The sequence below is a fragment of the Astatotilapia calliptera genome, chromosome 23 (genome assembly GCF_900246225.1).
Source record: "Astatotilapia calliptera chromosome 23, fAstCal1.2, whole genome shotgun sequence".
Taxonomy (NCBI): Eukaryota; Metazoa; Chordata; class Actinopteri; order Cichliformes; family Cichlidae; genus Astatotilapia; species Astatotilapia calliptera.
In genome coordinates, this window is record NC_039323.1 from 43665384 (window position 1) to 43690320 (window position 24937).

At 41.0% G+C, this 24937-nt stretch overlaps 1 protein-coding gene across 1 annotated transcript; it reads left to right on the forward strand.

The window, feature by feature from the left end:
- The first annotated feature begins 2587 nt into the window (after positions 1–2587).
- Positions 2588–24937, forward strand: donson (DNA replication fork stabilization factor DONSON). Its single transcript, XM_026158226.1, has 12 exons — positions 2588–3448; positions 3576–3650; positions 3778–3972; positions 14511–14689; positions 15710–15785; positions 15856–15958; positions 16323–16425; positions 22941–23078; positions 23164–23362; positions 23464–23533; positions 23630–23760; positions 24222–24937. The coding sequence occupies exons 1-12, from the start codon at positions 3026–3028 to the stop codon at positions 24360–24362; spliced, it is 1833 nt and encodes a 610-aa protein (XP_026014011.1). The 5' UTR covers positions 2588–3025; the 3' UTR covers positions 24363–24937.

The following is a 24937-nucleotide window of genomic DNA, read 5'->3' on the forward strand; positions in this document are numbered from 1 at the left end:
ATGACCGGACCTGGGGCTTGCAGAACCTTGGCCCCTTTGGGAAATGGTCATGGAGGGAGTGGTTCCCTCTTCCTACCACTTTCCGCTGGACGATGCTGCCCCTCCCTGGGATGTAGGGAGGGGCAGCATCCCAGGGAGGGATCAACGGCACGTGGCTGGATGTTCTGGTGTGGTTGTTGAGCCGCTCCCTTGCTGGTATGGGATGGCTTGGACCTCTTCCTTGTTAGGGGGCTCTGGCTCAGGTGCTGGCCAATTCTTGGGCGCCTGGAACCCTGGGACCCTGTTCTCGGCTCGTGCCACTATCCTTTTATTATATTTTCCCTTATTTCTTCCCTCCTTCCCCCTTTTATTTCTCCTCTTGCCTGTACTGCCTTAGACATTGTCATACTATAAAGGGAGTGCAGAATTATTAGGCAAATGAGTATTTTGTCCACATCATCCTCTTCATGCATGTTGTCTTACTCCAAGCTGTATAGGCTCGAAAGCCTACTACCAATTAAGCATATTAGGTGATGTGCATCTCTGTAATGAGACGGGGTGTGGTCTAATGACATCAACACCCTATATCAGGTGTGCATAATTATTAGGCAACGTCCTTTCCTTTGGCAAAATGGGTCAAAAGAAGGACTTGACAGGCTCAGAAAAGTCAAAAATAGTGAGATATCTTGCAGAGGGATGCAGCAGTCTCAAAATTGCAAAGCTTCTGAAGCGTGATCATCGAACAATCAAGCGTTTCATTCAAAATAGTCAACAGGGTCGCAAGAAGCGTGTGGAAAAACCAAGGCGCAAAATAACTGCCCATGAACTGAGAAAAGTCAAGCGTGCAGCTGCCAAGATGCCACTTGCCACCAGTTTGGCCATATTTCAGAGCTGCAACATCACTGGAGTGCCCAAAAGCACAAGGTGTGCAATACTCAGAGACATGGCCAAGGTAAGAAAGGCTGAAAGACGACCACCACTGAACAAGACACACAAGCTGAAACGTCAAGACTGGGCCAAGAAATATCTCAAGACTGGTTTTTCTAAGGTTTTATGGACTGATGAAATGAGAGTGAGTCTTGATGGGCCAGATGGATGGGCCCGTGGCTGGATTGGTAAAGGGCAGAGAGCTCCAGTCCCACTCAGACGCCAGCAAGGTGGAGGTGGAGTACTGGTTTGGGCTGGTATCATCAAAGATGAGCTTGTGGGGCCTTTTCGGGTTGAGGATGGAGTCAAGCTCAACTCCCAGTCCTACTGCCAGTTTCTGGAAGACACCTTCTTCAAGCAGTGGTACAGGAAGAAGTCTGCATCCTTCAAGAAAAACATGATTTTCATGCAGGACAATGCTCCATCACACGCGTCCAAGTACTCCACAGCGTGGCTGGCAAGAAAGGGTATAAAAGAAGAAAAACTAATGACATGGCCTCCTTGTTCACCTGATCTGAACCCCATTGAGAACCTGTGGTCCATCATCAAATGTGAGATTTACAAGGAGGGAAAACAGTACACTTCTCTGAACAGTGTCTGGTAGGCTGTGGTTGCTGCTGCACGCAATGTTGATGGTGAACAGATCAAAACACTGACAGAATCCATGGATGGCAGGCTTTTGAGTGTCCTTGCAAAGAAAGGTGGCTATATTGGTCGCTGATTTGTTTTTGTTTTGTTTTTGAATGTCAGAAATGTATATTTGTGAATGTGGAGATGTTATATTGGTTTCACTGGTAAAAATAAATAATTGAAATGGGTATATATTTGTTTTTTGTTAAGTTGCCTAATAATTATGCACAGTAATAGTCACCTGCACACACAGATATCCCCCTAAAACAGCTAAAACTAAAAACAAACTAAAAACTACTTCCAAAAACATTCAGCTTTGATATTAATGAGTTTTTTGGGTTCATTGAGAACATGGTTGTTGTTCAATAATAAAATTATTCCTCAAAAATACAACTTGCCTAATAATTATGCACTCTCTGTACCACACATAATGTAATAACTGAAATGACACAAAAAGAAACGAATAAATAAACTGATAAAAGATACACATGAACAAGAGGAGCCTATAGCGAATTTATAGAGCTGATCTTGAAAAGGAAAACTGTACTCACTCGAGAGGATGATACAACCATGTTGTTCCCTCTATCTGCAGCTGAGCACTGGTTGGCTTTTCCCCACAGAAGAGCGTTCAGCATGTAACAACAGATTATTTAAACCATATACTAACCTTTACAGGCTACTGTATAGTGTCTGCAATGATAAATAACGCTTTCAAGTTTGTTTGTTTTTTAGAAAGAAAAGACTACTTCATCTGAAAACAAAATGCAGGTACACAGTGAAAGACCAGATGTCCCAGTTTCACACTGGAACTTGAAAGCAGCTTACATTTGTGGATCTGTGCGAAGCTGGCGACGTTAAATTTGTCTCAAATCCCCTCTAAATTCCAGGTACTCGTCACTGTATATCCGCCGGTAAGGCACAGGAAGCCGCTGCAGTATTCTCCTGGATGATAGGCGTCGCCACTCAGACAATATTGCCACATAAGCGCTGATATAGGAAGAGAAGAAGTCAAAGCCGGAAGTCAAGGCTTTGCCTTGTGTTTTTCTGAAAAGGTCTTTCCACAAACCCTCAAGTTTTCAAACTGTTCCAACATCTCCTTGTGTATACGTCTCTGATTATTATTAAATTATTAATTTAAATCATACAATTCAAATGTAGTAAAACCCGACACGACGTCACATCCTGACGTACTATAACGTCCAAAGTTCCCGATGAGTAAAGGCTCCAACAGATGCAATAATTGCATTTAACACTGTAGATTATTGTGTATTTATTTTTAACGTGCGTCACAAAAACAAACGTAAGGAAATGACGTCCGTTTAGCTCCTTTTCACAGCCATTAACACGCGGGGACTCTTTACGTCAGCACGCTGCGCGCCAAATTTTTACAGCGCAGAAAGTGCAAAACAAAAACAGCCGCGGGTCCTGCGCTTTCTAAAGGAAACAGCGCTAAAAGCGGATTGTTTGGGGCAAACTGCATCTCCACAGGATGTCGGAACACTTTGGATACTCACCCAGCTTCAAGCGACCAGCGGAAATTTTGCGAATGAGGTGCAAAAGAGCCCGAAGCGACACCGGTGCCGGGTCCACAGACCGCCCCGAACAAAGCGGCTCATCTCCGACGTGCGTGCGGACTTTCTCCCCGGAACCGCTCTCCGGCGCCCAAAACCATTCCGGGGTTGGAATAAAACGCAGGAACCCGTTCGCAAAAATAGAAAACACTTACAGTCCCAAGAAGAAACGTCTGACTTTCAGCGACGCCAGCTGTAACCCCGAAAACTCTGATAGCTCCGGGATCACAAACAATGAGAGAGATGAAGAATCATCGAAGAGAGAAGGCACGCTAGATCTGGCTCTCAGTTTCAGGCTCGATGAGGCACAAAAACAGGAGTACCGACAAGCTTCCAGCCAGGTTGGTCTCGGTCCTTTGCACCGCCCGTATCATCAGAAAGCTCCTGTGTTTATGTGGTAGAGATGTAAACATGAAGGGAGACACTATAGGACCCCCTCTTACCTTTCCTGTCTGTGTCCTGCTGCAGAAATCTGGATCTCTGTCTGAGAGTGATGTGTTGTTGGAAGAAGAACCGGAGCATATTAAAAGCCCCCTGCTAAAGGTGGGGATTTTTTCTGTATTTTTTTAAATGCTGACTGACATATCTGTGAGAATTGTCACTTTTTCCCAGGTTTTCTGTTGTGCAGTGTATAACCGTGTATTCAAAGGATTCCCCTCTGTCCTTCTAGAGCCCCCAAGCCAGTGCTCCCACTGCAGCTCCTGTGTGCACCCAGTATCCAGCAGACTGGAGCCTGAAGACTCGTCTCCTCCTGACCTCTCTGGTCTCCCTTTCATGGGCAGAGCAGCTCAAAGCTCAGGAAGAAGCTCAGGGGCTCAGCCAGCACTGCAAGGCACAGTTCAGTTCCCTGCCACACAGTCCACAGGTAGGCTCATTGCATACATGTGGAAGATGGACAGGCACACAATAGTCACATATGTTGAGACACCAGTGACACCAGTTACAGCCCTCCAAATAAATATTTTTTTCAGCACTTGTTGAGCCCTCACCATGTCACGACTTTTCGATTTTAGACCTACTTCAGATGTTTAAACCTAAAATCTTGTTTTTTATTCAGCCAGATTATTTTTTCTGTAACCAAATTAAAAAATGATATCACAGAATAACAGAGATGATCAGTGTCACCGTTTCCATGTAAACCTGGATCAGTTTGATGATTCTGAGTCTCAGTCTAAAACAACGATTTGCGTCTTAATAATTATTATTTATAATAATAATGAAAATTGCAGGTCCCTGCTGTCATTAGTAGGGGTTTTGTATAAATGAGCTCTTTAGCCAGTAGGCGTGGATGATGTCAGGGCCTGGTGCTGCCCAACGCTTCATGCTTGAGACTCTTTCATGGATGTCTGCCGCTGTGATGCTTAATGGATCCCGTTCAGAGATGCTGCTGTGGTCCGCTCTTAGAGCCACTGAACACTGAGCATTGCTGTCACGGGTTGTGTCCTTCTGCTGTATACTCTTCCGATATTGCTCCATCTCCAGCACCTCACACCTCAGATGATTTGATTTTCATGGCTTCGATCTCTCTGGTGTACCTCTTCAAGCTGCTAGCCAAGGCTGTGAGTCTTTGATGATCAGGTATGACCAGCTTGCTGTACTTCTTAGACATCCCTTCCTTTATCACACCTTTCTGCAGCTCCGATACTTCCCTCTATGCTGCCTTGACCTTGGCCTCTAGTTTCCTTCTCCATGGAGGGTACTGCTCCTTGTGGGTGCTCATTTTGTTGCCAGAAATCTCACTGATCACTGCTGTTGTGGGGTAGATCAGTTGGTTGGTTACATTGATGACCACAGTGGGGATTGTCTGTAATGTTGCATTCACATCGCACGGGGGCTGCACGGCCTCGAGTCCTTTCTTTTTCTCAAAAATCGACAGTGCACCTTATGTATGAATTCTGGTTGTGCTTACTGACCGTGAACCGATTTTATGTGCTACACGGCGCTCAGCAATCTGTCAAAAATGTTGTAGTACGACTTTGGTAGCTACGAAGCTGCACCGCTTGATGGATTGTCGGAGCATTACGGAGTGATACGTACTGTGCTTCAACGCAATACTACCGGACTGTGTGCGTATAAGCACCACAAATGGCACCTGTTAAGAGACGTGGTTATGAAGCCAATTTCAAACTCCAGGCTGTCAGTCGCGCAGTAAACTTGGGAACAGAGCAGCTGTGAAATCTGTCTTTGTTATTTTTTTTTTTTAACATTTATTTATTGGTTTTAACCGGTTTTACATGGTGCACCGTGAGCATTAAAAATAAATAAATAAATACATAAATAAAAACAAAACCACAACAACAACAGAAACAACATAGTAATAGAAACAAAAACAAAGCAAATCATAACAAAAGGGAAGGACAGATATACAAATCAAGTTAGAGTTTCAGGCCGTTAAGTCCACAGCGTGCACGCTGCAGTTCTCCAGAAAGTTGTAGAATTTTGACCATAGAGCCCCAAACTTGTCCAGTTTATTTCTTAATGCATAAGTTATTTTCTCCATAGTTAGTATAGATGTCAGTCCATTAAGCCACTGAGATAGTCCACATATTTTTTGATTTTTCCAACTCAGGAATACAGCGCTTGGCTTCCACAAGTCCAGTCGTTAACAGAGCTCTGTTGTTTGCAGCAGGTACAAAATTATTCGGGTATATATTTAAAATACATATTTTAGGATGAAGTGGAATCACATCACCAATAATTTGACTCAACAGATTTATTACCTTTTCCCAAAAGATTTTCACATGTGGACAGTCCCATATACAGTGAAATAAAGTGCCTGTCCACTCCACACTTAATACAGGAGTCTGGGATGTTTGAGTTAAAATGATGCATTTTTGACGGAGTAAGATATTGTCTTGTTAACCATTTATATTGAAGTAGTCGAGATTGCACATTAATTGTCTGACTCTGGGCTAGGGATGGGTATTGATAAGATTTTAACGATTCCGATTCCATTTTCGATTCTGTTTAACGATTCGATTCCTTATCGATTCTCTTATCGATTCTTTTTTTTTAAAAAGGAGAACACTAAAGTCGATTAGCTTAGAACTGTGTTTTATATCTTCTCTTTGAACAAGATAGAAATTTAGGAGTAACATGGCCTTACAAACCCAACAGTGAGATCTTAAGAGATCCACAGCCTACGGCTCTTCAATGGGGTGTCACAGGGTCCCCAGGAAAAAAAATGTATATGTAAAATAATAAAATAAATATTCTCCTGTAGCAATAACAAAGTTTAACATAAATTATTCTGTAGCAATTACACAAGAATATCCAGTAATGTCCCTGCCTACAATTAAACACATTCACTTACCAAAGTGAAATCGGGGGCATCTGCTGTGGCAAATGGGTGCAAGTCTTTGACCACAAACTTAGACACTGCTCGGTGACATTCGTCTATCCTGGCCTGAAAGGAGACGCTACCGGTAGACTGCAGTGAGAACTGCCAGCATCTGAGCCAGCCAGACTCTGTCTCTCTCATCATGGTTATCTAAATGCAACGCACAGTAATAGCAGGTTTTGTAATAAGGTAAATTGCGCTAACATAATGTGCAATGCTAATTGATTAGTTACCTGCAGTATTAACGGGAGAGGACGTGGAAACGCTACCGCTGCTGCTGGGTTGAGCTTCGCTAGTCCGGAGCGGATCAAAAACACGACATTCGTTGAAAGCAATCGCGTGTTTTTTGAGCAAATGCTTTTGCATGTTCGTAGTGTTTCCTCCCTTTGATGAAATCTCTACTTTGCAAGTATTGCACGTTGCCCTGTTGTCATCCTTTCTCATAAAGTGTAACCAAACTTTTGAGCGTTTGTGCCGCTCAGGCGCCGTGTTTCCTACTGGGTAAAAGACGTTACTCAACGTGATGACGTCATTCGGGGCGACTGGAATCGATAAGGGAATCGTTTATAAAAGTGGCAAACGATTCCAAGGAATTGAAACAGTGGGAACCGGTTCTCAGCAAGAACCGGTTTTCGATACCCATCCCTACTCTGGGCCAAGGAGCATGATTTATACCACTCATCATCAGATATGTTCATTTGCAAATCATTCCTCCAAGCCTCTAAAATAGACTGTGTTGATTCTTTGGAATTGCCCATAAATAATTTGTACAATGCAGAAACTCGGCCTCTCCCATTTAGATGCTTTATAACTGTGTTCTCTAGAGAGGAGTAGGTGGGGATTTCTAAGCTGTTACCTTCTGTGGTTAAGATAAAATTTCTTAATTGAAGAAATTTAAAAAAATGTTTGACAGGAATAGAAAAAGTACTTCTAAGTTGTTCAAAAGACATAAGAGTATTATTCCTAAATATATCAGACACTTTTCTTATACCTTGATCAAACCAAAATTTAAAACCTGCATCCGCCCTACCAGGAAGAAAGCTGTTATTTCCAAATATCGGAGTAAACCTAGACAGCTGTATCATTTCTCCCAAGTAGTTATGTGTTTCTAACCAGATCATTATAGTGTTTTTTTTAAAAAGGGGTTCTTAGTTTGCTTATTTACTGTCTTCCTGTCGGCTGAGTAAAGATATAAGTTCGGGGGAATTTTGATTTCTGTGGATTCCATAGAAACCCACACTGAAGTCTGCTCATTAACAAAATAAAACATTGCCGCTCTGATTTGAGCAGCCCAGAAGTACCACTTTAAATTTGGAAGTTGTAAACCCCCTCTTTCATAAGGAAGGTATAGTAATGAGACTCTGAGTCTTGGTCTTCTGTTGTTACAAATAAAGTTTCGGAATAGTTTTTGCAAATCTAAGAAGAAAGAGTTTGGTGGAGAGAGAGATACTGATTGAAAAAGGTAAAGATATTTTGGCAAAATTGACATTTTTAGTATATTAATACAACCAATTAAAGATATAGGTAGTTTCATCCATCTGTTTAGAAGTGTAGTAACTGACGTCGTTAAGGAATTATAATTGGATGCCAGAATATTTTCAATTGAGTGAGTTAATTTCACACCCAGATAAGTAAACCCATGTTCACTTGTACAGCTGCTGTTATTGTGTATATATATATTTATAATTCTTCATACATTCTTATATATTTCTATACTGTATATTGTGTATTTTGTTGTACAGTTATTTTATTTTCAACTTTAACTTATATATTTTATCTTATTCTTTCCCAGTTAAATTTACCCTTTTTAATTTTCATATTTATTTCCTATCTTATTCATAGCCTTTTCTTTTTTTTTCTTTAGGTCACGAGCAGTTGTCTAAACATTTCACTGCATATCGTACTGCGTATGACTGTGTACGTGACAAATAAAATTTGAATTTGAGATAGCAGAAAGGGAGTGTTGATTGGAGGATTTTGTCGTTCATTTTTATTCAAAAATAATATTTCGGATTTATCAAAATTTATTTTATAACCCGAAAATGTACTAAATGTATTAATGAGACTTAATATGGATGGTATTGATTTGTTTAAATTAGTGCAGAACAGGATCACATCATCTGCATATACAGGGCTATAGAGTGCGACCAAATTTTTCAGTGGTGCGACTAAAAAAAAAAAATATTTGGTTGCACCTGTGCGACCAACTGTTCGGGTAGCAAAAAAAAAAAAAAAAAAAAATCTGCAACCTTCCCTGTGGTCAACAACAGACACACATTTTGCCCCTATCGTGGACTAAACCAATTAGAGATAGTCGGGGCGGGACCTCTCTGATTGGCCGTGGTCCAGTTGAAAGTGCAGGTGGAAGTGGGAGGTGAGTAGCTTGAATAAAGCCATATCAATTCATTAAATCCTGAATCGACTTTTAAATATAACTGTGTTTTGCCAGAAACGCCAGATTCTCAGATTAAAGCTCACAAAACCATTTCAACAACAACCAAACAGCAAACGAGAGCAGGTACACGGACTCCACACAAAGACGTAAACACAGAGCCAATGCATCAGAATCAACTTTGTCTTTCTCGGCTTTCTCACCCGCTGTCGGAGCTCAGCGATCCTGATGCGTCCGGTCCGCGCTGTGATTACGTCTTTTTGCGCTGATTCTGAGCTGCAGGTTTTGTCTCTCCAACCAAAATTCACCGAGCCAGCAGCAAAAGAAGCAGCAAACTGCGCTTCACATTTGATCAATGTTGTCATGAATTTTGCTGTTTTGCTTCCACGACTCTTAAAATCACACTCCATGCACAGCTAGCTCTCTCTCTATCTCTCTCTGTACTTCAAGAACAGTTTCCCGTCTCCAATCTCTGTTTTCTGTATTATTCATTCGCTTATTACCCACCAGTCTACCGTTATTTACAGTGCTGTGGCTGCTGTCTTTTTTTTTTCTTTTTCTTTTTTTCACTTAAATGACCTCGGACAAGAAAGCCTGTTTTTTCTGTTGTTCAATGCTGAAGAAATTTAAACTTTATATGCAGAACATTGTAGAATATTTTTAAGGTTTTCTGCTATAAAAAGCCAGACCAGGAAAATCTCCTTCATGTTTTTCTGTGTTTTATTCTCAGTTACTTTCACACAAAGGCATCTGCTGTGATGTTCACAATTCTGATGAAGTCAGTACTGATAAATGATCAGAATTATAATATTTCTGACTGTCTGAGGCTAAGTTGAATCGAATCGGGACTTTGAAAACCGGAATCGAATGGATTCTAGAAGTCAGTGATGATACCCAGCCCTAGTGAGCAGCCTAGGCACGACAGACGTGGATGTAGCTGTAATAGGAAAAGAACTATTGCTAACTTTTCTGTTAAGGCCTGATCCTTCTGAAATTCATAGCCAGTGCTCTGACACGGTGTCATCAATCTTTGAATGCTGAAAAAGCACAGTGTATCCAGAAAAACACATTATATTATATCAATTATTATAAAATTTGTGTGCGCCTAACTTTTTAAAGTTAGGCGTACCGGTACGCCCATGGCAAAAAGTTAGTCTAGAGCCCTGATATAGGGCAATACGGTGGTCAACATTGCCTACTTTAATTCCTGATATGTTTTTATGATTCTGAATTGCCATCGCAAGAGGCTCAATTGCCAAGGTGAACAAGAGAGGTGACAAGGGGCACCCTTGTCTAGTTCCACGATATAATCTGAATGATGCGGAAAAAAGACCATTAATTAAAATCTCTGCTTGAGGGTTGGAGTATATCAATTGAATCCATTTAAAAAATCTGTTTCCAATACCAAACTTTTTCAAAACTTCAAATAAGAACGGCCATTCGATCCTGTCGAAGTGTTTTTCCGCATCCATTGAGATTAACGCATTGTCTCTTTTTTCTCATAAATGATATTCATGACCCTCCGTATATTGTGAAACCCCTGCCTCCCCTGGATAAAGCCGTTCTGGTCTGAATGAATCATCTTAGGCAAGAGTGTCTCTAGTCTTATAGCTAATAGTTTGCAAAGTATCTTGTAATCATAATTCAACAGTGAGATTGGTCTATAAGAACTACAATGTGTTGCATATCCAATAAAGGCTGGATTAATTTATCTTTAAATATTTTAAATATTTCTATTGGTATTGTGTCAGGTGCAGGAGTTTTGCCCCCTTTCATGTTCCTTATAGCATTAGTAATTTCTTCTACTGTTATATTAAGCTCTAGTTCATCCATATCGTTTTCTGGTAGTCTAGGAAAATGCAGTTGATCCAAAAAGATTTTTTGTTTTGATGAAAATGACTTTAAATGCTCAGTTTTGTATAGCTGTTTATAAAAAGTACAAAAAGAGTCATTATATGTTTAGGATCAGCTGTGATCTGTCCTTCATCTGTAGTTATAGAGTTTATTGTTCTTTCAGCCTGAGTTTGTTTAATACGCCAAGCCAGTATTTTACTTGCTTTTTCACCCTGTTCATACTGTGACTGTTTCAGTCTTAGTAAACTTTTAGTAGCTTTATTTAATGACAAAATATTAAATTTAGCTCTGAGTTTATTTAACTCTAGAATTTGAGCATTAGATTTGGATATAAATATCTCTTCCTCAATATCTTTTATCTTTTTCTCCAAATGAACCAGTTCCATCCCGGATGCTTTAAAAAGCTTGTAAAACTGATCATTTGCCCTCTCAGGAAAGCTTTAAAGGCCTCCCATTTTATAGTCGCCGTAGTTTGAGTAGTGTTATAAGCAAAATAATAATCTATTTGCTTTCCAATATATTCTAAAAATTCTGGATCCTTTAACCAGAAAGATTGCAGTCGCCATCTAGTGGTAAATAATGGTAAGTTAGGTAAATTTAGTTGAAAGGAAACGGTGGAGTGATCTGATATAACAATACTATCATACCAGGATTTAGTTACCATGGGTACCAAAGATGCAGAAAGTAAGAAATAGTCAATTCTGGAAAAAAAACAAAAAGCAAACAAACAAAAGAAAACAGAGCCGCTCTCTAATAATAAAACTAATAAAATAGAAAAGTTAACTAAGAGTGGATGGTCAGATATTATAAAATAATAACAGTAAATTGCCACCACAACGAAAAAGAATTAAATCAGGCCATGACACTTCTATACTCAAAGTATATTTGTTATTCACTAACTATATGGCCTGGAATTAAATTATCCTTAAATCCAACATTACAATCATGACAACAGAAGCTTTACCGGTAAGTGAACATTTGCCTTTCAGGTCGTAACGTTCTCTTGTCCATTTGGCTTGAGCTGTTGTACATATGAACTTGCCTCAGATGGATTAACAAAAATATGTCGGTCCCCTTGAAAGGTTATCAACATCCTTGCTGGGTAGATGAAGCCAAAACGGAGGTCCGGGATGCGAAGTGTTAACAGCTGGGTTTTTTTTACCGGGTCAAACAACCTTCGTTGTTTACAGAGCTCCACTGAGAAATCTGGAAAAAACATGACTCTCTTGCCCTCATAAAGTACGCTGCCCTTTTGCCTGGCGATTCTTAGAACCCGAACCTTATCAGCAGAGTTTAAAAACTTCATTAACACCTCGCGGGGCCGTGTTGGATTTACTGTTGACTTTGAAACATCCCGGGGTCTCCCGATTCTGTGGGCTCGCTCAATCACTATGGGTACTGGGAAAGATTGAATCCCAAGCACCTCTGGGACCCACTTAGTTAGGAATTCACACATATCTGTGCCCTCTTCTCCTTCACGGAGACCCACCAAGCGAATATTATTTCTTCGGCTGTCATTCTCCAGCTCTTCTACCTTGCGTGTTAGTATCTCCAACTTCGTTTCCAAAGTATTCGTAGCTTTAACAGCAGCAATGTCGTCCTCGTTTGTTCCAATTCTGTCCTCTGCCAGCGCGACACGGTTTGCCAGAAGTTGTATATCACATCTTGCGGCATTGATTTCGGCAAGCACAATATCAAATCTTTTCCCAAAGTCTACTTGCATTAACTGAAGTACGGATGTCGGGACAACTTCGCTAGCATTAGCATCCGTAGTTAGCTCATCTTCCGTGATCTCGCTAGCTTGTTGTTCCGGATCTTGAACCAGGTTAGGCTTTTGCTGTTTTGAGTGTTGCTTTGTAGTTTTGGGAGGCATCGTATATATTTTTTTTGAATTTGGCACTTCCAGTAAAGCTAGAATTTGATGTAAATTCGATTAAATTAGTAGTGAACTTCTTGAAAGTTAGGAGCGGCTCTGCCACGCGACTGCTCAGCAGCGAACCATAGCGGAAGTCTATGGTCTTTGTTATTATGCTCAGCGTCTGTTAGTTCACGTTTTGACTGCACAATTGTGAGCTTTTTGTTATGCACAAAAACAACATTGTTTTCTTTTATTTATGGAGCATTATTATTTAATAAATGCTCATAATTTATTTCTGAGTAATTTTTTCATGTACATCTGTGCTGTATGATAATGAAAGTGCCTGTGTGACATCTGGGACACAGCTTTGACTAAGAACTCTCTTTTTGTTCTTACTTTATGGCTTTAAAAAAATATCGAGATATATATCGTCATCCAGCTAAAGAATATCGAGAAATGAATTTTGGGTCATATCGCCCAGCCCTACTTCACATAGTCTTCGTAATCATTGAGGGTCCAGATTTTCCTCTCAGGTCAGCGGCTCTTTCAAATCTCTAGTTGCAATAGCAGTTGCTTCTTCTGCATGTTGGAACACTGAGCTACTAGTTATTTCACCATTAGGTTTTAATACTTGTGCTTATCACACAAAATGCATGTGTGTATTTGTTATTAGTCAATACCAGATGACAATTAATCTGCACCAGTTTAAGAGCACCAGAGTGAACAAATTATCTCCAGAAGTATAGAACTAAATACACATGTGTAACATACTGTATCGTTAAATAATCTCGTCTGTAGGTCTGCCACAAACGATTATTTTGATAGTCGACTAGTCACCGATTATTTTTGCGATTAGTCGACCAATCAGATCATCATCCATTGGACGTAAAACGTACAGCTTATTGCACCAGCAGCATCTGCTCTTATATAACTATCATTAGCTTACAGCTTTAAGTGTTTACGTATGTGCTAACTAAAAGTAAAGACAAGATGAATTAAATTTTAATGAAATCTGCAGGTTGTTTCAGTGGAGTTTAATAAACTCAGCCGTCTGCTCCTTACTATCTAAAATATAACAGGACACCGGAGTAAATTCTCCAGCATCTCACACTTCTGATAATCAGCTGTCTGCTTGACATTTATTCAGCTGTGTAAAAACTTTAATCTCAGCCAAACCGATTTACTCAGGAACAAATAAAATACTGAAAAAAAGCCAAACAATAACATTTGTAAGTTATCTGAATGACTTGTATATCCTGTTTAACCTGAGTAGCAAAAGACAGCGGTGGGTTTGAAAACGATTTGCCGGGAGTCCGGTGTTCTCACGGCTCTAGTGAGCCTAGCCCCCGGTTAGCTATCGAGCTAGTGGGTAACAGACGTCTCCGAAAACGTCAGAGCGCTTTTGAAAATATGTGGTGTCCTGATAAACTGAGCAGATATTTGAGGTTTACACAGCTACATTCTCGCCTGAAAATATGTTAAACGTTTATTTTGTGACCCAGAAAGAATAATAAGAGTAATATTAAAACTAACTAGCTGCCGCCATTGTTGGAAACTGAGCTGGGCCGCGCTATGAATTGTGGGACACAGCTTCTTCTTCTTCAGGGTTTAACGGCAGCTGGCATCCTTGTACATGCAGTGCTGCCATCTTCTGTTTCAGTCCGTTATTACACTCTTAAATCCTACTACTTATTCCTGCGTCTTTTGGGATCTTACAAAGCTTCAAACAACGCGTCGACTATTAAATTTGTCGTCGACGATTTTAATACTCGTGACTAGTGACTAATCGTGGCAGCCCCACTCGTCTGTTACTGTTACTTTACTGGAGCAACTGTAACCCACATAATTTCCTTAGGTATTAATAAAGTATGCTGATATGGATACCCGACAGCTCTTAGTTTATCTTGGGTTCTTCAGTAGCTTGTTCCTCAGCCCGACCTGTCTCTGTGCCTGCTATAGGATCCCAGGTCCTGCTCAGAGCTACGTTGTGCCTTCCAGCAAAGCCTGGTCTACTGGCAGCATCCCTCCATACCCTGGCTGTCTCTGTTCCCTAGGATCAACGCTGAAAGGAGCTTCTTTGGCAAGAGCGCCCCCTGGGCTCATGATGCAACAATACAGCAGAGTCTCATGACAGAATGGTGAGGCTGACAGGGTGACAAGGTTTTACTGCAATGATTCATTTTTCTCTCTGTCCTGATTTTAAATGAATCAAGATGCGATTGAATCACAGACTTTCAGCTTTAACTCGACGGATTTTAATAAAAATATTGTTTGTTTAGGAATTGCAGCCATTTTTATGTATAACTGACTGATAGGTGGTTTCACTGATATGTCCTATTGATAAATGAATCATTAAAAAAAACTGAACTTGATTCTAAGATTTGAGATCTTTACACTGGAGGTCCGAAGAGATGTAGATGAAAGAGGTCATTGTTAGGCTGAGTAGCCCCAATAAATCTGTCAGAGAGAGAAGGAAGTTATGACCTCCTTAGACTGTGTTTTAGTATCAGGGACCTTTTTTTCCGCCGAGTTATCAGCTCTGTCACAGTTAGCTAACACAAACCCAGTCTGTTAGCAGCAGCCAGCTAACCATCGGACCCAGTGACATCACGCTCTGTACTAGCGCTAAACATGTTTAAACACTTCTTTCCTGAATCCAGCTTCACAGGTGGGGTTAAATCTCACACAGCAGGGTTGCACATTAAATGAACCTTTGTACAGTGAAGTGTTTCATGGCCAAGTAAGAGCAGCCACACAATGAAGTAGCATTTTTAGGTGGAGCTCCATGGTGATGCTCTGCAAAAAGACTTCTGACATTGTTGTATCTCCTGGACCAGGTGACGTGTGCGTGTGTTCAGCTGTGAGTTTGAATGTAACTTTACTGTAGCTGTGACAAACAGGTCAGGTGTAGTTATAAAGTGAAACAGGTGTTTTAACGCCAGCCTGTATCCAGTAAAGGTTTTAGTGGAGCTTCCAGGAACAGGTGCTGCCTTGTTGAGGTCTTTTTTGTAATTCAAAATACTCGATGCAGCCAGAGTCAAATGAATGCTGTGTGTACTGTGAAACTGCTGAACACTGGCTGCTGTGTTCTGTATACTGTACATGTATTCAGTGGCATTATTCCCACACTCCTTCCTTTGTCCATGTTTGTTGCTCAGGTCCGTCAGTCTGTCATCTCTCTACAGTCTGTTAAAGGCCAGACTGTGTCCGTACTTCTACCTCTGTTCCTATCAGGTAGGTGTTAATATGCAATCTGAACTGTGCTCAGCAACACCGTCCTTCAGCTCATCTGTTTCATTGTCAGTTCACAGTGTTGTTCCGGGCAGCAGGTCTTGGAGGATCCAGCAGCATCACTGCTTTCATTTCCCCCACAACGAGGGGCCTCAGAGAGGCAATGAAGGCTGAAGGTGAGAGCTGAACTGTAGCTTTGGTCTCAAAATTAATTTTCATTTGATACATTTACAGCCGTAAAAGGCTGATAAGGTATTGTTGTCAGCCGGCCGGGCAGGCAGCGTGGACAACCAACATTTTCTTTCCACTCGTCTGAAATGTGACATGTAGTGGCAGTAAAATAGTCCACAAACCTGACCGCTGTATGAAAAAGCTTGGCCTGTAGTTTATTCTTTAAGACATGACTCAAATAAAAAAGTACAAGAAAAATTAGCTGTAGGAGTCAAACAATGTCAGACCTCTAGCCTGAGGTTAGGACTGAACAGAGGACATGACAGCTTCATCATTCGCTGCTCCTCACTGATCAGTTTACCCATATAGGTATAGAGTTCACCCTCCCTCTGCTGGAGGAACAGAGGAGGTGCAGGGAGGCACAGAAGCAGACCATTCACCAAGAGGAGGAGCAGGAGGAACAAGAGGTCACGTAAGTGCTGCTCTTTCATTGTCTGTGCTCAGTAGGGCTGGGAGCTGTCGGGGTTCTGATTCTGATCACTGTTTTGAAAATATGTGTAAAATATCAGTTTGGACTCACTCAGCAGTTTCCACACAGCTTCATATCATTCTAGAATAGCTGACTTCTCATACAGCTAATAATAAATAATAATACTTCCTTTTTTAAAATGAAAAATCATTGGGTAGTTCACATCTGGCGGAGCTGCCAGATGGGAAAGATTTTTAAAAAGACGATTGAAGAGACAAACACGATGTCTGAGCGGCCATGAGCCAATTTAATAGTAGATGCGTCATTTGATGCTTTGTAGGATCCCGAAAAACGCAGGAATAAGTAGCAGGACTTAAGAGTGTAATAACGCCTGAAACAGAAGATGGCAGCAATGCATGTAAAAGGGTGCCAGCTGCTGTTAAACCCCGAAGAAGAAGCGGAAGAAGCAGCAGCTGATATGGAAGAGTGGAACTCGAATCTGCATTCATGAGCAGACCTGGAGGCTCCCACCATGTGGAGGCCTTGGAAGGATACAACATCTGATTCTATAAATGATTTTATTAAAACAGCTCAAGAGCCCTGAGTGGAGTCAAACTCAGAATACAGCAGCAAAACCCGAAGCAAGACATTTGATCCCAGACACCAGCCCTGCTGCCACAATAAAAGTGTACAGGCTGGTAGTGTACAGCAGGGCAAACAAGGCAGTGAAGGATTTAAGGAGACCAAGGGGATCTGCTTCACAGGACACCTCGAGGCGGAAACTGAGAAGCGCCCAAGTCAGGACTAGAGATGGCACGATACCACTTTTTTATGTCCGATACCGATATCATAAAATTGGATATTGGCCAATACCGATATGAATCCGATATAGTGTTTTTTAATCAATGAAACTTTTTTTTTTTAATGTATTGCTGCATTTTGTATAAGTTCATACTAAAGTTTAAATAAACAAACAAACACTAAAGCTATTCTGTTATACCTGTATGTAAAAAACACACTGCACCCAAAATATTTCATAGTTCAGCAACACTGATCAATCTAATAAACTTAAACCTGCTCCATCCTCCCTATTCTTATAATATAATATAATATAATATAATTATTGTGGGTGATTTTAACATCCATGTAGATGCTAAAAATGACAGCCTCAACATGGCATTTAATCTGTTATTAGACTCAATTGGTTTCTCTCAAAATGTAAAAGAACCCACCCACCACTTTAATCACACTCTAGATCTTGTTTTAACATATGGCATCGAACCTGAACATTTAACAGTGTTTCCTGAAAACCCTCTCCTGTCTGATCATTTCCTGATAACATTTACTTTTACAATAATTGATTACACAGCGGTGAAGAGTAGACTTTATCAAAGTAGATGTCTTTCTGAAAGCACTGTAACTAAGTTTAAGAATATAATCCACCCACTGTTATCATCTCCAATGCCCTGTACCAACACAGAGCAAAGCAGCTATCTGAACGCTACCCCAACAGAGGTCGATTATCTTGTTAATAATTTCACCTCCTCACTACGTACGACTCTGGATACTGTAGCTCCTGTGAAAACTAAGGCCTCAAATCAGAAGTACCTGACTCCGTGGTATAATTCTGAAACACGTACCCTAAAGCAGATGACTCGTAATCTGGAGAGGAAATGGCGTGTCACAAATCTAGAGGATCATCATTTAGCCTGGAGAAATAGTTTGCTGCTTTATAAGAAAGCCCTCCGCAAAGCCAGAACATCTTACTATTCATCACTGATTGAAGAAAATAAGAACAACCCCAGGTTTCTCTTCAGCACTGTAGCCAGGCTGACAAAAAGTCAGAGCTCTTTTGAGCCAACCATCCCTTTAACGTTAACTAGTAATGACTTCATGAACTTCTTCACAAATAAAATTTTTATCATTAGAGAAAAAATTACCAATAATCATCCCACAGATGTAATATTATCTACAGCTACTCTTAGTACCATTGATATTAAGTTAGACTCTTTTTCTCCAATTGATCTTTCTGAGTTAACTTCAATAATTACTTCCTCCAAACCATCAACGTGTCTTTTAGACCCCATTCCTACAAAACTGCTCAAAGAAGTCCTGCCATTAATTAATTCTTCGATCTTAAATATGATCAACCTATCTCTAATAATCGGCTATGTACCACAGGCCTTCAAGCTGGCTGTAGTTAAACCTTTACTCAAAAAGCCATCTCTAGACCCAGCAGTCTTAGCTAATTATAGGCCAATCTCCAACCTTCCTTTCATATCAAAAATCCTTGAAAGAGTAGTTGTCAAACAGCTAACAGATCATCTGCAGAGGTTTATTTGAAGAGTTTCAGTCAGGTTTCAGAGCTCAGCACAGCACAGAAACAGCTTTAGTGAAGGTTACAAATGATCTTCTTATGGCCTCTGACAGTGGACTCATCTCTGTGCTTGTCCTGCTAGACCTCAGTGCAGCGTTCGATACTGTTGATCATAATATCCTATTAGAGCGATTAGAACATGCTGTAGGTATTACAAGTACTGCGCTGCAGTGGTTTGTATCATATCTATCTAATAGACTCCAGTTTGTGCATGTAAATGGAGAGTCCTCTTCACACACTGAGGTTAATTATGGAGTTCCACAGGGTTCAGTGCTAGGACCAATTCTGTTTACATTATACATGCTTCCCTTAGGCAGTATCATTAGAAGACATAGCATACATTTTCACTGCTATGCAGATGACACCCAGCTCTATCTGTCCATGAAGCCAGATAACACACACCAATTAGTTAAACTGCAGGAATGTCTTAAAGACATAAAGACCTGGATGGCCGCTAACTTTCTGCTTCTTAATTCAGATAAAACTGAGGTTATTGTACTCGGCCCTGAAAATCTTAGAAATATGGTATCTAATCAGATTCTTACTCTGGATGGCATTACCTTGGCCTCCAGTAACGCGGTGAGGAACCTTGGAGTCATTTTTGACCAGGACATGTCCTTCAACGCACATATTAAACAAATATGTAAGACTGCTTTCTTCCATTTGCGCAACATCTCTAAAATTAGAAATATCCTGTCTCAGAGTGACGCGGAAAAACTAGTTCATGCATTTATTACTTCCAGGCTGGACTACTGTAATTCATTATTATCAGGATGTCCAAAAAACTCACTGAAAAGCCTTCAGCTAATCCAAAATGCTGCAGCAAGAGTCCTGACAGGGACTAGAAAGAGAGAGCATATTTCTCCTGTTTTGGCTTCCTGTTAAATCCAGAATTGAATTCAAAATCCTGCTCCTCACATACAAGGTCTTAAATAATCAGGCCCCATCTTATCTTAATGACCTTGTAGTACCATATCACCCTATTAGAGCGCTCCGCTCTCGCTCTGCAGGCCTACTTGTTGTTCCTAGAGTATTTAAAAGTAGAATGGGAGGCAGAGCCTTCAGTTTTCAGGCCCCTCTTCTGTGGAACCAGCTTCCAGTTTGGATTCGGGAGACAGACACTATCTCTACTTTTAAGATTAGGCTTAAAACTTTCCTTTTTTCTAAAGCATATAGTTAGGGCTGGACCAGGTGACCCTGAATCCTCCCTTTGTTATGCTGCAATAGATGTAGGCTGCCGGGGGATTCCCATGATGCATTGAGTTTTTCCTTTCCAGTCACCTTTCTCACTCACTATGTATTAATAGACCTCTCTGCATTGAATCATATCTGTTATTAACCTCTGTCTCTCTTCCACAGCATGTCTTTATCCTGTCTTCCTTCTCTCACCCCAACCGGTCGCAGCAGATGGCCGCCCCTCCCTGAGCCTGGTTCTGCCGGAGGTTTCTTCCTGTTAAAAGGGAGTTTTTCCTTCCCACTGTCGCCAAAGTGCTTGCTCATAGGGGGTCATATGATTGTTGGGTTTTTCTCTGTATCTATGAAGCGCCTTGAGGCGACTTTTGTTGTGATTTGGCGCTATATAAATAAAATTGAATTGAATTGAATTGAATTATTCTGGTATTTTAAATAGTACTTAGCAGAAATATTAAACAACTTAACTAATAGGGCTGCAAACTCCCAGCAAAAAAAGAAAATAGTGAACCCCCCCCCCCACCCTCCACCTCATGATGCTTAATCGACGTAATCAACTTTAATTTGATGCAGTGTGAAAAAAAAATGCACAGAAATAAATTATTTTTCAAGAATAATTAAATAGATTCAACATCTTTCTTCAACAGAACTGCACAGATGGAAAAAGTAGTATAGCTTACTAGGGTATATTAGACTTAACAGTTACTATATACAGTAATGGACTTCTATACATTTTACATCAGATTAAAACTTTGGGTGTAAGAGTCAGATAATTATTTATTAAAAACTAGACATTTTAAATGAGAATAAGAAAGAAAAGTATGTCTCTGTGCCCCCTTTTCCCTGTTCATGCCCTATCGGCCCCCCTGGCTAAACTTTGCTAGATCCGCCCCTGCACAGTTACCAGCCGTCAGCTGCGTAGAAAAAGATCCTGGTGTAGAAAGTAATATTAAATACACGTTTAAGCTTATCAAGCTGCTGTTGTTCAGCCGCTGGTTTCCTCTTTCTGGTGCAAAGTGGGCGATAAACAAACAGGAGAGACGGACTCGCGACAGAAAAGCCGATCAGCTGATCATTGATCAGTTTCATGATTGAAGTAGCAGCAGGAGAGAGAGAGAGAGAGGCAGTCGCTAACGCTGGAATGCTTTACAAACATTCAGAGATGAACTTACACACTTGCTTTACTTCTCTCTGGGATAACTTCCTCGGAGATGAAATGCCGGTTTGGTAGCAAGGCTACAAATGCTCAACCAGACCGCCGACAGGTCTGGCGCGCCACAGCCGCTCTATCACGTGATGCATACTGCTCCCACGTGCTACGGTTATGAGCCGAGTTAGGAGTTGTCGCAAGTTCTGTGAGCTGCTTTTTTGATATTTAATGGATCGGATTACATTTTTTATTTCTTTTTGATATCCGATCCAGTAATTTAGGTCTGATACGTAATATCGGATCGGTCCATCTCTAGTGAGGACATATGAGAGCTAACAGAGCAACCCTGCAAAGCTTCCAATGGCTGTGCTAAATTACAACTTTGCAACTGAAGGCAACAGTTTGAAAGAACTGCATGGCAATAATGAAGAATTTGGGTAAGAGAATGTGCAGGTAGAGAAGTCGACACCAAGCATGTGGAGTAATGCCATCGCTGGAATGTTTAATAACTGATCGTGGTTCACATTTCACTTTTATGGAACCACATTTTCTTGGTTCCTGCGTGGACAGAACTCCGGTTCTCAGCGGAGTCGCCTTCTCACAGAATTATTCACTGAAGCTGGTTCGTGTGGACGTTCATACAAGCGCAGTACCACACTATGGATTCAAATACTGGATGGAGCAGCCAAGTACTGGCAACACTTAGTACTACAGATGTTTCTTCTAACATTCATAGTTTCCTGGCCTTTGCACTGGATGCTTGGACCGCTGACAGCAAGGCGAGTGCACCAGGGAGTGTCTGGCCTTACTATATCATTGAACCCAACTTTCAATGACTTGGTGGGTTATGACTGTTTGTATGTGCATGATGACCAGGTACCCCTATGACTAACATAAGCATAATTCAGACTATCCACTGAATAATGAAACATTTGGTGAAAGATCGAATCTAAATGGACAAAATGCACAGAACACACTTTAGAAGTTGTTGTTTTTTTTCCTGTTGCATTAAGGGGGCTCTGCTGGGTTAGCTACATTATCCCTCGCACACCAAAATAGCTAACGCTAAAATGAAGTTCTTCCAGTTCTGTTTTCTCTCTCTCATTCTTTCTGTTTGAAAATATCCATCAGTGTGCTTCATAGTTCTGCTACAGCTCACGTAACTCAACTGTTAGAACAAAAACCAACCAAATGCAAAATCAAGTACGTAGTATGATTACCCTTCATGTAAATGGTTTGCACAACCCAATCAAGAGGAATAAAGAAAGGATTTAATTAGATTGCAGCAGAGGCTTCGGTAGTCCGAATACACAGTGGAGATTAGGATATTCATGCGTCAGATACAACAGATCTAATACTTTTAAGAGACTCAGATGCCTGGATTATTCTTGTTAATTAGGTTAAATTAAATGTTAATTAAACGGGGAATGACTGGAATAACTTTTTGGGCAATAAAAAGAAACCTGCACCCTACAGACTTAACACAAGCACTCTACAAAAGATAAGAAAAGTAAAAAGTTTAGTTATTTTTATGATAAAGACCCAAGGACCATAAAACTGTTAGCAAGGAGAAGCAGGGAGCACCACATATGAAAGTCTACTTTAACGATGGTAAGTTAAGCCATAAAGGCCTGTAGAAGGAACTAGATATAACCAGTCGTCATGCTTTAAATATACCATAAGGAAAAATGAGGCACTATTAACCTGGAAATTGTACAAGTGTAATCAGTCAGACATAAGAAGAACCTTTTGTTGTGGTGTTTTTGTGCCATCGTGTGTAAATGTGGTCTCAATGTATAGGTGCTCCAAGCTGAGCGATACAGTTGATGGAGGAGACCATGATGGAGACTACAGAGATGAAGACAGCACTTTGTCTTGGCTGAAGGAGATGGGAGTCCAGGACAAAATCAAGAAGCCAGACCTCCACACCCTACACCTGTATCCTCATTAGCACTGTCACGTTAGTCTGTTTTACATGTACTCTGTGTGTTTTTCTGTGACAACTCCTTGACCTCTTCTCTAGTCATAAGGAGGGCCACGTCATGTCTGTGGACCATAAGCCTGAGTCTGTGATATGTGTGAAAGGACTTCACACTTTCACTCTCATCAACTTCTTCATCAATTGGAAGGGTGTGGTTGCTTCATCCGGCTCCCAGGCAGGGTTACCGCCCACACTGTTGGCTCCCAGTGCTTTTAGAGGAGCTACAATGCACACTCTGAAGGTGTTTGGAGCACACACACGAAGCTCTGTCTGTAACCATCTCACGTATCATTTATACTTCTGAGTTGAATTTGACACTGTGTGTGATTTATGCTTTGATAGAGCCGTTGTGTGAACGTGAGAAGTCAAGTTGGTTCTTCCTACCAGAACATCAGCAGTCTGGAGATCACAGGTACGCAGCTGGACAAGCAGACTTTTGTCTCGTATCAGTTCTCAGCTCCCACTGTGTGTGTTAGTGTTCAGTATACTTGTACTTGCCACACTGCAGGACCTGTCCTCCCCTCGTCTCTCCATGCTATCCTAACGTTACTTCGGCCTGCGCAGAAAGGAAACTTCTCAGCTGCGCTTTACACACATACTCCTACCGCGGTTATGAACGTACACAGCACCAAGCAGCAGGTAACACACAGAAAACATGAAGCTGCTTTTTGTTTGATTCATGAATGTCTTGCATGTATGAGCTGTAGCCTGAATGTGATCAAATCAACTTTAATGTCAACTTTACTTCTTAGCAAGCAACCTGCAGATGATGCCTAAACCATAACCAGGGTTATCTGCATGTAACGTGTGAAGCCTCTGTCTTCTTCACACAGTCGGGCCAGCCACTTAATTCACGATAATTTACTAAATGTACCCACTGAGGCGCTCAGGTTTCTGGCACGTGCATTGGTAATTTAAATAATGCAGATGTTGAACGAGCTAGTTTGCATGGCTGGTTTTGCTGTTTGTCTGTTAACCTGTGTCAACGTGCTGTCCACAGCACTTAGTGCCAGCTAGCAACCTCAGATTTATTCTAAAATAGGAGTTGGAGAGAAAGTGTGAATTAGTGTAGGGGTATTTATTCTGTGAACACTTTGCAGGTTGGCGAGGCCTCGGTAGAACTGTCCTCTTGTGGTCTCCATCCTGCTTCCATCCAGCAGCTGCAGCAGCCTTCCACCCTGGGAAAGACAGCCCTGACACACATCACCATGAACAACTACAGCTACACATGGAAGAACTAAGAACGTGCTGAGAGTTTACACAACACAAAGAAGTTTGCATTAATTTGAGTTAACAGCTGCAATCCTGAAACTCAGATTCCACTGTGACGCTGTGTGCATACTGGAAGAGATTCACAGCTACACGCTGACCAGAAAGTGAAGGGTGTTCCACGACTACAGCGGGCAAAATAACCACTGGTGATGTGAAGTAGACGGGATTCAGAATAAAAGTTTATTCATTTTCAGGCGTCAGGTGAAAGCCTGAAGTGCTACCTGTGGGAATGAAGAATATTGTTGATTTACAGGGTAGTGGTATCTGGGCAACTGGGGCCTGGAGCGTCAGCAAGCGACCAACCACCAGCTTCAAAGCAATGTGTGATGAGCGAATCACTTCCGGCATGTACACAGCTTAAGTGTCTGTTTATGTTGAGGTTTCTTTTAAGCAAACTTTATTGCACTGCACCGGATGTGATTATTTATTAAACTCTATATTGCTTAATTACTTTTAATCTTTCTTCTCATACAAGATTTATCAACGATAAATGCTGGAATGTTTTCAGGTACTGGAATGCTGATGAAATAAATTGTTAAAGTTA

Excerpts from the sequence above, each read along its gene's own strand:
- donson (XM_026158226.1), top strand. The coding sequence starts at position 3,026 with ATGTCGGAACACTTTGGATACTCACCCAGCTTCAAGCGACCAGCGGAA. Across the intron at positions 3,449-3,575 it reads ACCGACAAGCTTCCAGCCAG|AAATCTGGATCTCTGTCTGA; the intron begins GTTGGTCTCGGT and ends GTCCTGCTGCAG. Across the intron at positions 23,534-23,629 it reads CAGCAGTCTGGAGATCACAG|GACCTGTCCTCCCCTCGTCT; the intron begins GTACGCAGCTGG and ends GCCACACTGCAG.